The sequence below is a fragment of the Harmonia axyridis genome, chromosome 4 (genome assembly GCF_914767665.1).
Source record: "Harmonia axyridis chromosome 4, icHarAxyr1.1, whole genome shotgun sequence".
Classification (NCBI taxonomy): Eukaryota; Metazoa; Arthropoda; class Insecta; order Coleoptera; family Coccinellidae; genus Harmonia; species Harmonia axyridis.
The window spans coordinates 20,379,595-20,396,607 of NC_059504.1; the positions used below are offsets into that span (position 1 = coordinate 20,379,595).

The following is a 17,013-nucleotide window of genomic DNA, read 5'->3' on the forward strand; positions in this document are numbered from 1 at the left end:
AATGCATATTTGAAAGGTTAGAATTTGCCTTTTCGATAGGTATGATATTGAATTTCTTCACCAAATCATTGAAGAAGAAAATCGGAATATGAATGGAAAGGAAACGAAAACATTGGGAACAAAATGTATTTCTGAATCACAAATATTAAAACAATTGAAAAAGCTTAATTATAACTGTGAACTTTATTCTTATATTGTATTAAAAAAATGTTACCTAAACATAACTAATATTGCGATCTATATATATACATATATACACATAACACACAAAATTGTAGAATCAAAAATTTACATATCGAATAATTCAAATGAATTATTTCATAAAAATACCTATAATCTAGAAAAAATAGTATCAATAACTAGATCTCCACATGCTGTTGCAAAAATTTCATTTTTTCTTGCTTCATCACTTTCTGTTTCTATTCAACAATTTTTCTGATTTTTCTTACTTCATTATTCTCGCTTTCTTCCAACTGGTTGGCCTTCCGTTTATTCGAAGAAGAAGCTTCCTCGGCGATAGTTTCTTGCGGTAGACATTTTTCATATTTATAGTATTCTTTTGTTGGAATGTACTTCAAAATTTCTTTCATGCAATAAAAATTCAGCCTTCCGTTCGAGATCACACTGAGAAATTTTAAAGCATTTTCTTCTTCGTGAAATCTTTTCAACCCAGCCTGAAATTTGTTTTTAAGTCTTCGACCGTAAATTGGAAATTCTTGTTCATTGAATGTGATCATAGTTGACCTCAGAATTGGGTTATTGCAGAGTTTGGATATTTGATTTCTATCCGAGGTGAGGATTCTCAAATAAGAACAATCCAATCCGAATATTTTTCGAGACTCCAAAATGTACAATTCTGTTCTACAAGCTACTTCCAAATAAAACAATATATAATTATTACTTGTAAGGTTGAAATCCATTTGGCACTTTCCACTGACATTTAAAAGAACTAGATGTTTCAAAACAGTTCGTCTTCTAAAGTGGCAGTCCATTATTACATCAAAGAACGTTTTATTTTGAGAATTAACTATTTTCACGTCAATTCCATTTTCCATCAGTAAATTTAAAAACGGGATGAACTTAAATATATCACAATTGTACATTAATGTGTGCAGAGCTGTATTACCGGATTCGTCTTGTAAGTTGATCTTAGCTCCTCTTTGGATCAGTAATTTGGCACAGGATACTGCTTTACGTTTGTAGTGAAACATGGCAAGCAGATGCAAAGGTGTGAAACCAAATCTGCCAATTGAATTGATGTCACAACCAATGTCTAATAACATTTTAAACATTTCTAAGTTTATTCTTTTTTCTTGACGACATAGCTTATGAAGAATAGTATCACCGTTTTTATCCCTCACTTTGAAGTCAGCTCCTTCTTCTAGAAGAATTTTTACTTGCTCCATCAGGTTGCCTTCAACTGCGATGAAAAGCGGTGTTTCCAAATTTTTGTTCTTCACTTCAATATCGACACCGAGCTTTAATAAAGATCTTGTGATGTGTGGTTCAGCCATTGCTACTACTATGTGTAAGGGAGTGTTACCATTGCAAAAGAATCGATAATGTTGAATAGATTCAAATCGAAGATCGTAGAATTTTTTTAAGAATGGCAGGAACAAAATGATCAAATCCTTATCTGAAATTAAATGAGTAAATTAAATATATGATATTTCCCTTATGATCAATTAATATTTTGTTATAACTTATAACTGTTAATAGCCATTCTTGTCTAATGGAGAATATAAAAAAATCCTACAACTAGTGTTGGCATAGGATGCAGAAACACGAGATTAATGATCTAAAACAAATATGAAGACTCTTGAAATGATAATTAGTTATACTAAGTGAGAAGATAATAGGGTGATCCACCGAGATGGTATTAAACGTTTATGGAATACTAATCATAATTTTGACCTGGAAATTTGCATATGGATTTGAGACAATGATCTTTCTCCCTAAAATATTTTCAGATCTCTACAACTCCCGGTTATAGCGGAAACAGATTACTACTTCCTTATTTCAAATGGAACACCCAGTATATTATTGCATCATTAGATAGCTTTTTTGATGACAATTTCGGCAATATGCCATACTTTGGGTGAAAACTTAACGGTTCATGATTTAATTATATTCTTATGAATAAAAATGGTGACGATGAGGACTCATATTTTTTCGAATATTTCGGCAGAAGAAGCTTTTTTAAAAAAAAATTTTTCTTTTTCGATTTTGCAATTACGTGTTATTATAAGACTGTTCGCGGTTTGGACCAAAATTGTATAGGGTGTCCATAAGAAGATCATGAAATTGGTCAACTCAAATTCATCAAAACTTAAGATTTTCAAATTGAAATATTTTTTATTATTTCAGTCGATTCTACGTACAAAAATGGTGGGATTTATTTAAGAAAACCCTATACCTAAAATGAATACTGAATCGACTGAAATAATAAAAAATATAGGTTCTAATTTGAAAATATTATGAGTTTTGATGAATTTGAGTTGTCCAAGTTCATGATCCACTTATAAACACCCTGTACATTTTCGGTCCAAACCGCATACAGTCTCATAATACTACGTATTTGTAGAATCGAAAAAAACATTCTAAAAAAGCCTTTTCTGCCGAAATATTGAAAAAAAGTTAGTCCTCATTGCCACCATTTTTTTCATGAGAATCCCATTAACTCATGAACCGTTGATTTTTTACTCAAGGTATGGCATGTTGACAAAATTGTCATAAAAAAGCTATCTAATGATGCAATAATATACTGGGTGTGCCATTTGAAATGAGGAATTAGTAGTCTGTTTCCGGTATAACCGGAAGTTGTAGTGATCTGAAAATATTTTAGGGAGAAAGATCATTGTCTCAAACCCCAATATGCAAATTTTCAACTCAAAATTATGATTAGATTTCTATAAACGTCTAATAAGCCATCCCCGTGAATCAGAAGAACAAGAAAAAAAAAGAAAATATAAAATATTTTCGAATATGCGAATATGGTTAATTAAATGGAATATCAAATAAATGGCAAAAAGGGCCAGGCTATTCTTTCTACATAAGAGGAGACTAGAGATAATAAGGACGTCTTGAAAGATTCGAGAGAGAAAACCGCCAGTTTTGATATTGCAAATGAGAACATAGTTCGAAATTCGTTTCATTTTAAAAAATTATTAATAAAAATATCTATCATATTGAACACTAACCTACGATGAGTACGATGGATCAAAATATTGATGTCTCATTTAAAGTTTAAGTAACGTTGAGTAGAAATGATGATTGACGATGGGACACAGTAACGAAATCTACACAAAACAAAACTGCTTTTTATAACTCGTACAAGCTCTAAGCTCTCAGAGGTCTAGGAGAGTCGGGATAGAAAACATAAAACAGAAAATATGAGAAGTGCTTCGCGATGAAATATTTTATTAATATTTAATGATATCGCAAAATTAAATTTGTTAAAAATATATCAACTCACCATTATCTTCTATTGCCAAATTGATTAATGTATTGTTTCTATTATCATCTATTGCACAAGTTGTCATTGGATCTGCTCCATTTTTTAAAACACAGGATATCACTTCGAGGTCTCTCTTCCATCCAACATTTTCTCTCATTCTTTTCTTCACTAACTCAACCAAATACCAATTCAAAAATTGATAATTCTTCTTTTCAGATTCAATATACTCAACAGCATTTTCAGCTGAACATGTATTTACAATAAAATCCAAAAAACAATTTTCTGAAATATTATTTATCAAATTCATGATCTCTCAATTTTTCGGCACAAATTCAGAATAGATACCAACTAGTTCTGGTTTAGATAGCAACTGAAGCTTTCAGGCAAAGTGGTTCTTATAATCCCAAGATTCAGGTAGAATTTTGAAAAGAAGAAGAAATATACTGGTAATGTTAATTACATGCAATTAAATTTCAATTTTGTACATACTAGTCGTTACATTTGAAGAAATACAGATTTTTCAAAAAGTGATCAATATTCAACGGTTAACTGAATTTGAAATAATTGTAAGATAATTCCAAAATGTTTCATAATTGAGAAAATGTCATTTTCACTTTAGCTACTCCCTCCCAAGAATTTTACATACTAAGGCTGAAATAATTACAAGATCAGCAAAAAATGAAGTTGTCTAAAAGTTCACCTCACCCCCCCAAAAGTCGGGTCTGTAACCACGTCTGAACATTTGTAATCCACAAAAGAAGTTCACAATTTACTCTTTAGAATGTGTAGAATCCATGAATAGAATCGAAAAAATCCATCGAAGGTTTTACACGAGAAATATAATTTTAATTTAATTCCTCCTATCTTGAGTACGAGATCCATAATTTTTTAAGATTAAATATCGAAAAAATGAAATCGTAAAAATTGATTTCTCAACTTGCCTACAAAAAAAAATTGAACATATTTTATGTAATAAATCAACTTATTTATATCGACTATAGTAAATTGACTACCACACCCGATGTCCTCGAATTGTTTATATAATAAAGCCCTAAACTTGATAGTTTTGCTGTAATTTTTCTTTGAGAATTAGATATATTCATTACGCGTATTTTTATATTTTGTTTATCATTTTGTCAAAAATCCATACATTTTTAATACGAAATACTGAAGTCAAACATAAAAATCAGTTGCAAAATAGTGGAACGAATGTTCGTACATAATTTCGTGAAGATCATATAGGTAATTGGGATTCTAAATTCAGTAGTCAGTTATACCAAAATTGAACACGGGAAACAATAATAATTTTTTTTTGATCTGACAACCGGTTATGAACCGCAGAATATCTTTCAGGGAACTGAGGGAACGGATCTATTTATTTCCAATTTTTTCGGTTATTACCGAGTAGGGAGAATCAAAGATGTGACAGTATGTAAGAAGATGCAAAAAGGACGATATTTCGTGAAAAAATTCCATAATGCTCACAAAAGCCCTTTCTCATTTTTTTTGGAAGAAAGAAATTTCTGTAATCCCTTATTCTGATATAGATTGAAAACGATACTCATTTCAATCCTACCTTGTCCTCTTCTCTTGTGTCTTGGAATTGTTGCCTCATCTCTATCAAAGATGATTTCTATATGTAGGAAATCTTCTAGTTCATTTTCAGATCAAATAATCCTCATATTGCTTAAATTCCTGCCTGATACGAGTAGATGATTCTAAATATTTCATTCTCAAGTCTTAATATTGTCCTTGTACATCTTTGTGTTTAAAAATCTCTCAAGTGTAAATTTTCATGTTTTAACTGAATGTTTCGTACAAATCTAGACTCCAAATGTATGAGCTCATAAAGGCTAGTTCTCGGTCATATTATTCACCCAAATAGCTGCTTATGGTGGAAAATTCAGTCATAACAATAACAATAATAACAATAATATTTATTAATCTCAAAAATTATTCACAACATCAAAATCAATGCAAACGAATAAAATAGAGACAAGTCAATAAAAGAGCTTATTTTCTACAAAATGAAATAAACTCATCAACTGAATAAGGTTCACAATCCAAAATAAAATTGTAAATGCGCCGTCTAAACAAGGTTATATCTTCAACAACCTGTAATTGCTTAGGAAGCAGATTAAATAAACGCATGGCCATATAAAGTGGCCCTCTTTCAAACCTAGTAGTACTGTGAATAGGAAGAAGGAAAGGATAAACCTGTCGAGTATTATTTTTATTGACATATGGCAAAAAATAGTTTTTCCGTAACTTAAGGAAGATAAATAGGCGATAAATGTAAAGACCAAAGACGGTTTGGATTCCATTGGATCTGAAAACTCCGCGACAGGACTCACGAAAGCCCAACCTATTCATTATTCTCATCACTCTTTTCTGGATGAGAAAAATTTCATCGGCACCAGACGAACTGCCCCAAAAAATAATTCCATATGCTAGCACACTTTGGAAACTAGCAAAGTAGAGAGCTCTCACCACAGCACTCTCCAACTTGTCCCTGATCATGAAAATCAAGTACGCCGAAGAGTTGAGAGACTTTCCCAACTTAGACACCTGATGATCCCACCGCAGGTGTTTATCTAGAGCAACTCCCAGAAAATTAACAGAATCCTCTAATTTAATTTGACCGTTACCATGACACAAAAAAGGAGGATAGTTCTTCACCGACTGGCTGTCATAAAAGAAAATACCTTGAGTCTTGCCATGATTTAGAATAAGACCACTTTCATTACACCATCTATCAATAGACAAAACCGTATCCATTCCAGCCCTGCTACAGGACTCGACATCACCTGATATAATCAAAAAATTGCTGTCATCAGCATAAAGAATCGATTTACAATTAGCAGAGGTCTTAATATAACAAAGGGAATTCACAAAAACAATAAAAAGCAAAGGGCCCAGTACACTTCCCTGAGGAACGCCCCTAGTAAGAGATCGTTCCCCAGAGAAGTGGACTGCACCATCTAGAGCGAGGGCAACCCTCTGACGTCGATTGCTTAGGTAGCTCTCAACAAATTTCAAAGAGATATCCCTAATCCCACATAACTCCAGTCTAGCCAATAAGGTTCCATGCTCGATGGAATCAAAAGCCTTGGTCAAATCGAACATCAAAGCCAATGGAATTTCATTACTCTCAAGCGCCAAAAGAACAGAATTTAGCAACTCAAATATAGCAGTCTCGGTACTTCTATCTTTCGTGAAACCATGCTGACTATCAGCAAGAACATTAAATTTCCGAAAAAAACTGATGAGTCTGACGGCAAAAACCTTCTCAAATACCTTAGAAAAACTGGATAAAATACTGATAGGTCGATAGCTGCTGAGCTCACAGCTATTTCCCTTCTTGAAGAGTGGTTTAACCAGAGCAACCTTCAGCTCGTCAGGAAAACAACCCTCTCGGAAAGCGCAATTAATAAGATGAGCAAGAGGGCCTCCTATTATATGAATGGATTTTTTTATGATAGAAATCGGAACTCCATCGTGACCTGAAGAGTTAGAGGTTTTCAGCATCTTAACAGCATCACTAACATCTCTCTCTGTGACATCAAAGAAATAGAAAGACTTGCTCATACGGTGAGAAGATTTTAAGGATGAGATTGCTCCTGGACTCTTAATATTCGTCTGGTTGGTAACGTCTCCCACGAACATATCATTGAAACTGTTGCAAAGATCAACAGGATTTCCTGACTGAAAAGGCAAGTTTTTCTCAGTGCTCCTACCTGATAGTGAATGAATCACCCTCCATGCAGCCTTTGATTTGTTCTGAGAGTTTGCTATGAAGTTGCTGTAATGAGATTTAATTGCTTGGGTAATTGAGTTGTCATACTGTCTCTTAAAAGATCGGTACAGATTTTTGAACTCTGGTCGTGATTCAGAAATAACAAGAAGGTTATCCAATATTTTCTTTTTTTCGACAATATGCGGACTTAATTTACAAATATCACTCCGTGATCTGTATTTGACTTCCTTCAGGGGACAATAAATATTAAAAATTGATTGAAAAATAGAGATGAAAGAGGACCACTTCGTATTGACATCTTTTGATGAATCATATATGTTATCCCATGAAACATTTGACAATGCTTCAAGAAAGTCATTTACAACTTCTTCATTCATTTTTCTTATAGTAAACTTCTGTATCTGACACTTATCAACTAATATATCAGGAACTGTCAATTTCAAGGCAACATGATCTGAAATATGGTACTGCAATGTTTCACAGAAACCGCTAACATCCGATAATATATTATCCAAGCATGATCCTGATAGAGGACGAGTAACACATGCAAAACTTAAGCTAAAATTAAACATTTCAACTAAAGAAAGAAATTCTCTAGAGTCGCGGGAGTATGACAGAACGTCAATATTGAAATCACCAGCAATTATAAACTTACAATTTTCAGATCGACATTTTATAAGTATATTGTTAAATTTTTCAAGAAAAATATTCATATCAGCTAATGGTTTTGAATTTGGTCTATAAATACAAACAATTACTAAACTACTTTTACTGAGGTTTATTTGTATAGCTGAGCACTCGATCACATTAACTACACTCAGTTTCACATAGTCTGTTCTTTCAAAAGCATTCAAGGACTTACGACAATAAATGGCGCTCCCTCCATGCCTGCCATGTTGACGACAAAATTGGGAAACCAATATATAGCCCTCAATCTGATATAATTTTATTTCATCTAAGGATTTCCAGTGTTCAACAATCATAAGTACATCGACTTCATGTTCAGAAGCTAATAAATTCAATTTATTAAATGCGGTGCGAAGACACTGCACATTCTGCAATATAAGCGATAAAGAATTTGAAGGTTTTAGTCCCTTCTTTCTTGAGGAGCACCTATTTCTACTGGGGGTGCCTTCTTCTTGAATAAAAAATATTTAGAGACTAGAGACCCTTGGGGCCAGATTTCTTTACGCCAGGCATCCTTGAAATGTTCTTGATAAATAGCAACTTTCATAGAAGAGTAGATCTGAGGATGTTTAGATTGAAGGGGCTCAACTTCAACCTCAGGAAATGACTTCAAAAGCAAATTCTTCAGATCATCTGGCTTAGTTGTTGGATGAAGCCTAGACACATGCAGATAACTGAGCTTAGGAACAGTTTTTACTCCTGAACTGAATGAAGCATTACCCATGACAACATTTTTACTTCTTTGTTTGCTTCGTTTTTTGACCTGCTGCCATTTAAACTCTGATGACTCATTGTTTTGACTATCTATATCAATAGTTTGCAGCCGTTTCATTGTTGCTTGTTGAGCAAACTCTATTGCAGAATTCACCATTTTTTTATCAATGATTTTTTCATTTTTAGTGCTACTTTTACTTAAATGAGTCTTTGAAGTTTTTTTATCATAGATGGAAATATTAGTTTCATGTTTATTAGATGGTATTCTTGAAACACTGCAGTTCAAAGTCTCATTAGAAGGATTATAATGTTGAAAACCCATAGCAGGCTCAGGAGCAGGAAAATTGGCACAAGCCGGCAACCCAGCATCTCCTTCAATCAAATTCAGATTGTTTGCATTTTTATGTTTTGCACTTTTTGTATCAGGATGGTTGATAACAGTATTAGCATCTGGTACATATTTATTAATTGAAGAGAGCTGAGCCTCGTAATTTTTAATTAATGATTTCTGCAAACTTACAGTATAATCAAGATCTACTACTGATTTTTTCATCAGAGAAATCTCCCGATTAAGGCATTCTATTTCAGTTTTCTGAATAGTTACATCTGCCTTCGTGGTGGAAAACACCGGTGCATTACTTAATACCGTGTTTAATTTATTATTACAGGTATCACAAAACCATCTTAAATTTGGGTTTTCCAAAATTATTTTCACACATGTGTCCTTTATCGACACACAAGCTGAATGATAATTATCATTACATAAGTCACATTTAACCGATTTAGAATTTACAATAAAGTTATCGGAGCAACTCCTACACACTTCCGCACCGTTCGACATATTTATTATATAGATCTATATATATATATATTTATTATATAGATCTATATATATATATATATATATATATAGATCTAAATATTGCTCCTGTTTACCCTTATGTTTGAAAATATCTACAATATGTAACTTGTCGAATCCAATCTCAACAAGAGTAAACCACTAAAATTGCAAACTTCAATTATATTTAAATAAATAATAATTTATTGATCCTGTTGGACCCAGTGTTGGGAATAGAACAAGTTATATCAATACAAATTTACAAATCACTACAACAGATTTCTGTCATCTAAATACTCCTTTACACTATAATATTTCTTGCTAATCAACAGCGATTCAACTATTTTCTTAAAACTTAATGTATTCATAACTTTCACAGAATCATAAATAATAATAATAAATAATAAACCCAAAAATGCAGACGGAGGGCTGATTATATACTAATTTACTACATATATAAAAACATTTGAACGGGTAGAAATTTCAATTCATACGATAAACTCTGAGTCACATACAATATCCCTTAAGGACGTCATCATAAATCATCATAAATTATTACAACGGGCACCAAAGTCCCATAGACACATCCGAAACTGAATAGCTAATGGTTTTGAGTAATAAAGTAATAAGTATAAGGAAAATAGTATAGAAGCCCTTTAGGCTCATTTAGTTTAGAAAAACCACCAAGCTAATCGATATATTATGTAAAATCTGATTACACCATAATATTAGGCTCACGTTTGAACCCATTTCCAAATTTCTGAATTTACGTTTTTTTCAAAAAACACTGGATTCTGCTAGCTTTACCCTTATTTAGCAGAACTCAATCCTCAGAATATTTTGAATGACATAATAATTTTAGGCTCTATTCAAACTAATTTATTACGGAATTTTTTGCCCCTCTGATTACCGAGAACTGATGAGTTCTACTACTACATTCATCCCATTCCGGCATTACGTGAAAAATGCAAATCTCAAATAAATATGGAAAAATTGATTACGCCATAATTTTAGGCTCTATTCTAACTGATTTATTATCTTATTTTGAAATTTTTGTCAGATTACCGAGAACTCATGAGTTTTACTATTACATTCATCCCATTCCGGCAGTACGTGAAAAATACAAATCGAATATGAATATGCAAAAAATTATTACGGCATAATTTTAAGCTTTATTCAAACTAATTAATTGCTCTATCCCAGAATTTTTTGCTCCTCAGAATACCGAGATTCATGAGTTCCACTACTACATTCATCCCATTCCGGAGATACGTGAAGAATACAAATCGAATATGAATATGGAGAAAATTATATTGGCATAATTCTAGGCTCTACTCAAAATAATTTATTATGCAATTCCATAATTTTTTGCTCCTCAGATTACCGAGATCTCATGAGTTTTATTACTACATTCACCCCATTCCGGCAGTACGTTAAAAATACAAACCGAATATGAATATAGAAAAATTATACCGGTTTATTGTAGGCTCTATTCAAACTAATTTATTACCCTATTCCGGAATGTTTTGATCCTCAGAATACCGAAAACTCATGAGTTCTACTTCTACATTATTCTCATACCATACGCCATAATTTTAGGCTCTACTCAAACTAATTTATTACCCTATTCCAGAATTTTTTGCTCCTCAGAATACCGAGATTCATGAGTTCTACTTCTACATTATTCTCATACCATACGCCATAATTTTAGGCTCTATTCAAACTAATTTATTACGGAATTTTTTGCCCCTTAGGTTACCGAGATTCATGAGTTCTACTTCTATATTCTTCCCATTCCGGCAGTAGGTGAAAAATACAAATCGAATATGATTATTGAAAAAATGATTACGGCTTAATTTTAGGCACTATTGAAACTAATATATCACTCTTCTCCAGAATTTTTTGCTCCTCAGATTACCGAGAACCCATGAGCACTTTTACTACATTCATCCCATTCCGGCAGTACGTGAAAAATACAAATCAAATATGAAATTAAATGAAAATGAATATGGAAAAAATGATTACAGCATAACTTTAGGCTGTATTCAAACTAATTTATTACCCTATTCCGGAATTTTTACTCCTCAGATTACCAAGAACTCATGAGTTGTATTTCTACATTATTCTCATACCGGCAGTACGTGAAAACTGCAAATCTCATATGAATATAGAAAAAATTACTTATGCATAATTTTAGGCTCTATTCAAACAAATTTATTACCCTATTCCAGAATTTTTCGATCCTCAGATTACCGAGAACTCATGAGTACTTCTACTACATTTATCCCAGTGTGGCAGTAGGTGGAAAATGCAAATCGAATATGAATATGGAAAAAATTATTACTTCATAATCTTGGGCTCTATTGAAACTGATTTATTACCCTATTTCAGAAGTTTTTTCTCGTCAGATTACCGAGAACTCTTGAGTTCTCCAACCCATTTCGGCGGTAGGTACATGAAAAATGCAAATCTAATATGAATATGAAACAAATTATTACGGCATAATTTTAGGATCTATTCAAGCTCTTTTATTACCCTATTATGAAATTTGGTGCTCCTCAGATTACCGATATTTCATCGGTAGTACTGGACTTTTCCTATAGGGGGAGAACGTACCTATAATCCAAAACGAAATTATGGCGTAATCATTTTTTCCATATTCATATGAGATTTGCAGTTTTCATGTACTGCCGGAATGGGATGAATGTAGTAGAAGTACTAATGAGTTCTCGGTAATCAGAGGAGCAAAAAATTCCGGAATAGGGTAATTAATTAGTTTGAATAGAGCCTAAAATTATGGCGTAATCATTTTTTTCATATTCACATGAGATTTGCAGTTTTCACGTACTGTCGGTATGGGAATAATAATAATAATATAATAATAATAATAATAAACTCCTTTATTTCAAAACATCTCTATGTACATGTACACGAGTGAAAAGAAATGACGTCAGCACAGAAATACATATAACTCAAATATAATTCATCAGATTATCACAATTCAAATAATCCCCAACTGAGTAAGGTTCTAAAACAATTAACATTTTCTTTATGACATTTTTAAACTTTGGAAAGGTTAACATTCTACAGCAATTAGGTAATTTATTATAAAGTCTTATATAATAGGGTCCTTTCTCTGTCAATGTTAGTCTATGTATGGGACAGTTCAGATCTAAAGTTCTCGTCTTATAATGATGAGTATATTCACTCTCGAATTTATTTTTATGCTTGAAAAGGAAAACCAAACACTCATATATGTACAGAGCATAAACTGTCATTATACCCATATCCTTGAAAACACCTCGGCATGAATCTCTAAACTTCATACTATTTATAGATCTTATAGTTCTCTTCTGTACAACGAATAATGCTTGTATGTTGGAGTTACATCCCCAGAAAATGATTCCATATCTAAGAACTGACTCAAAATTGGCTTGATAGAGTATTTTCGAAGTTTCCTTGTCCATATACCTAGCCACTACTCTAATACCATATCCGATGCTACTCAGTTTCAATCCAGTGTTGACCAAATGTGTACCCCAGTCCAGAAACTCGTCTATATATATCCCAAGGAATTTTGTGCCTCCGACAGGCTTCACCTCAAGATTTTCTATACAAATACTGTCTTCCGCACACACTTGCGAATTTTTTGTACGAAATGTTACATAGTTAGTCTTTGTATCATTTATTGACAATTCATTCCTGTCAAACCATTGAGCAACTTCTGAAAGAGTGGTCTTAGCTCTTTCTTTAACCTCTGGGAAATTCTTTCCGGATACCAACAGGTTCGTGTCATCTACATATTCCACCAGTCCATCCATAGTCAGATCATTAATGTAAATTATGAACAGGATTGGACCTACCATACTTCCTTGAGCTAGACCTCTATTTTTGGCTACTGTACCTGACTTGTTGTTATTGATAACCACTTGCTGCCTTCTATCAACAAGATATGATTGGATCCATTGATGTGCTCCACCTCTTATACCGTATCTTTCAAGCTTCATCAACAAATATTCCAGATTTACACAGTCATATGCCTTACTCAGATCTAAAAAGAGTCCTATTGCTAAATTTTTATTCTCGAGTTCTTGTAAGATCATATTAACAAACTGATAGATAGCTGTGCCTGTCGATCTTCCCTTCAAGTATCCATGCTGAGAGTTTGACAGCAGTCCACACCCAGCAAAAAAACTCACCAGTTTTGAACACATGACTAATTCAAACACCTTGGAGAAAGCGGGGAGCAGACTTATGGGCCTGTAATTATCAAGATTCTCTGGGTCTCCCTTTTTATAGAGCGGTTTTATAATAGCGAACTTCAGCATATCTGGGAAAACAGAAAATTTCATGGAGTTATTTATGATATAGCACAATATTGATGCAACATGTTTCACTGTAATTTTGACAATACATGTTGGAATATCGTCATATCCACTGGAATATTTATTCTTCAGGTTTAGGGATAGCTGTATTAGTTCTCCTACATTTACTGGTCTTAAAAACAGTGACTGGTTATTCTCCGCTATGTTACACTCAAAAGGCTCATGTTGCTTGTCCACTAAATTTCTGACTACCTCAATTAAATGTTCATTGAAATCGTTTGGCAATGACATCCTATGCCTGAATACCTTGTGATCCACCTGATTGTTCTTTCCTGTTAGTTCTCTGCATATTGTCCACATAGATTTCATTTTGCAATCAGATTTTTTGACACGATCTTGAAGCATTTTTTGTTTTTCTTTTTTTAAAATTTGATCATAATATTTTTTGGTTTCATTGTACTGAGTTCTATAAGATGGTTGAGTTGTGGAAAGCAATAATAAAATATCCAGATGTTGTTTGATTTCCTCAATTTCTTTACTTTTTTTGTATTTTTTATTTTTAGTTGTACGTGTCAAGGTAAGTGGAAAGCACTGGTTGAAAATATTTATATAGTTGTTGATGAAAATCCGCCACTGTTCATTCACATCTCTTTTGTCAATTGAAAATACATTCTCCCAGGATTGTAATTTAAGTTCCTCTATAAACTTATTCTTAGATTCATCAGAAAAGAATCTTTTGCGTTCAGCTTTGACTTTGTTGCATTTTTCTATAGTGAACTCTAATTTCTGCCCATAATGGTCAGATATATGAGCTACAAGTATTTTGGCTCTCAGATTATACTGTATGTTCGTGCAAATGTTATCCAAGCAACTTTTCGAATGATCAGTGACTCTGGTATCCTCCATGACTGTTGTTCTTATGGAATAAAAATTATGTAGGTTTAGAAGACGGTGTTTATTATTATTTTCCCTAATCATTTCAATGTTGAAATCCCCTGCTATGAAAATAGTCTTACCAGTCATTATATTGCTGTTTAATATGCTTTCTAGTTTATCGAAAAATACCTCAATATGACCACTTGGAGGTCTATAAATGCAAAGTATAATAACATTTGTTTTATTAATGCAACATTCAACAGCAGCAGTAGAACGCATGACTTCTCGGTAATCTGAGGAGCAAAAAATTCCGGAATAGATTGATAATTTAGTTTGAATAGAACCTAAAATTATTATGTTATTCGAATTATTCTGAGGAATTTATTTGCGATTGGGTTCTGCTAGCTTAACCGTAAAGCTAGCTGAACTGAGTAGTTCGCATAGAAAAATTGTATGGGATGTGTTGTACCATTTCGTGTTTCATTCGAATTGCAATTCAATTGTGAAGACATCAGTTTGGAATTGACTATATCTACACGATGTTCCTAAATTGGAGGTTCAAATGAAAATGATATATTTCTTGTATCATTTAAAAAAAAATGTCTATTACATGAGTCCTTAAACACTTTGTTTTTGAGATACAGGTGTTAAAGTTTGAGGTTTTTTTCACTCATAGAACCTTCCCTTCACAAGGTAATTAATTTGAATTGACCATAGATATTTCAATTTTAGTTTTCATCATGTTATATGCTCATTTTGAATGCAAATTCAAGGTGATATTTCTTCTGGAAGGGTGCCTGATTATTTCCTTCAAAACTTTTTTTGGTGAACCGCTGGTAGTTTAAAAAGGAAAAAAAAAACTGAGGTCCAATAATACACTTTTTAGTTTGTTATAATTTTATCGTATCTGCTATCGATTTCGAGAAAAATATTTCAATCAACTGTTTAGTAATCCTCAGAAAAATCCAAATTATTATAAAGATCCAGCTAGTAAGCTGTAATGAATGAATTAATTATAAGTTTTGGTACTTATTTACCCACTCCGTAGCGAAGATTAATAAAGATTTGATAAGCTGATATAAGCATCGCTAAAAAGTACAACACACTATAGAAACACTCCGTATTTCGAAAACAAAGCGTTTGCGGGATTATATTCATGGGACTTTTTATTCCTAAAATTATCCAAGAAATCTCGCATTTTCCTCTGTAACTCTAATTTAGGAACATCCAGTATAAAGTAAGAACAACCAAATTGGTCATAAAAAATTATTTCGAGTAATTTGGTTCAAACTTCATTATCAAACTTTTTTTATCACATTACAGATATGAGTAAACGTTGTCGTCAAAAAAATTTTTTCGATTACCCCCTCAAGAAAAAAAAAAGATCTACGCCTTTGCCTCTCCTGGAACTGTTCTTTTTCTTTCATTTGCTCTGTCTGGTCCCTCTGACGTTGGCGATCACCATGGCAAAAGTTGTACGGTACTCCGCCAAGCGAAATATTTCACCAGCCCCTCTTATCTCGGTCCAATCCCGAACTGATCTATCTTGATAACAAAAAATGGCCCCCTTCTGAAAAGGTACCTAGATAACTCAATTTTTCCCATAAATTTTCCTAGAAATTTCTATACTTTTCACCCAGCTAATCAAAGAACTCTGTCTACGACAAATTTCATGATAACTTTCAAATCTCCGAATCCTTCACCATTCAGATACTCTGACCAATATGCGATGATACCTAAAGTGAATACGGCATCGATGATTAAACATCAATTAAGTTTCTCAACAGATTGGGGCCAATTCAAGGAATCAGTATGAAATACCTAAACTTCAAATGGGCAATTAAATTCAGTAAATAAGGTAGGCAAATGCAACTTGACAAAAACTATCAAATCCAGCCTGTATAGATATTCTAATAAAAAACTTATTCTACCGGATAAAACCGAAATAGACTTTCCATCTTATGTGAGCTTAAAAAAATCTTCAACGAAATTATAACAAAGATTCTTACCGGACAATAAAGAAATTCAGTAAATCAAATTAGAGAAATAATCAGCTCTCTCAAATCAAATCAATGGAAAATTAAATTTGAATTCAAAAATAAATTTTTCTTTAAACACAAAATTTGCAAAAAACTATCGACCCACAAGCCTTTTATCAACGATGCCCAAAGTTTTCGAGAAAATTCGTTGAAAACAGAACTTGAATTAGAAAATGAAAGCTACAATAAATGATCTAATAAATCTTATCACATACAACAAAACCCCAGCAATGTTAAATTTAGATATTGGGAAAGATTTCGACACCATTTGTCACAAAGAATCGATATTCAAACTATTACAAACAATATAACCCCCATAC

The 17,013-nt window shown here is 32.7% G+C and overlaps 1 protein-coding gene across 1 annotated transcript; it reads right to left on the minus strand.

The window, feature by feature from the left end:
- Positions 1-208: 208 nt before the first annotated feature.
- Positions 209-3,787, minus strand: LOC123678178 (putative ankyrin repeat protein RF_0381). The gene is made up of 2 exons (XM_045615047.1): positions 3,476-3,787; positions 209-1,636 (listed from the first exon to the last, which is right to left on the minus strand). The coding sequence occupies exons 1-2, from the start codon at positions 3,762-3,764 to the stop codon at positions 420-422; spliced, it is 1,506 nt and encodes a 501-aa protein (XP_045471003.1). The 5' UTR covers positions 3,765-3,787; the 3' UTR covers positions 209-419.
- Between the last annotated feature and the right edge of the window lie 13,226 nt (positions 3,788-17,013).

Excerpts from the sequence above, each read along its gene's own strand:
- LOC123678178 (XM_045615047.1), bottom strand. The coding sequence starts at position 3,764 with ATGAATTTGATAAATAATATTTCAGAAAATTGTTTTTTGGATTTTATT. Across the intron at positions 1,637-3,475 it reads TTTGGCAATAGAAGATAATG|ATAAGGATTTGATCATTTTG; the intron begins GTGAGTTGATAT and ends ATTTAATTTCAG.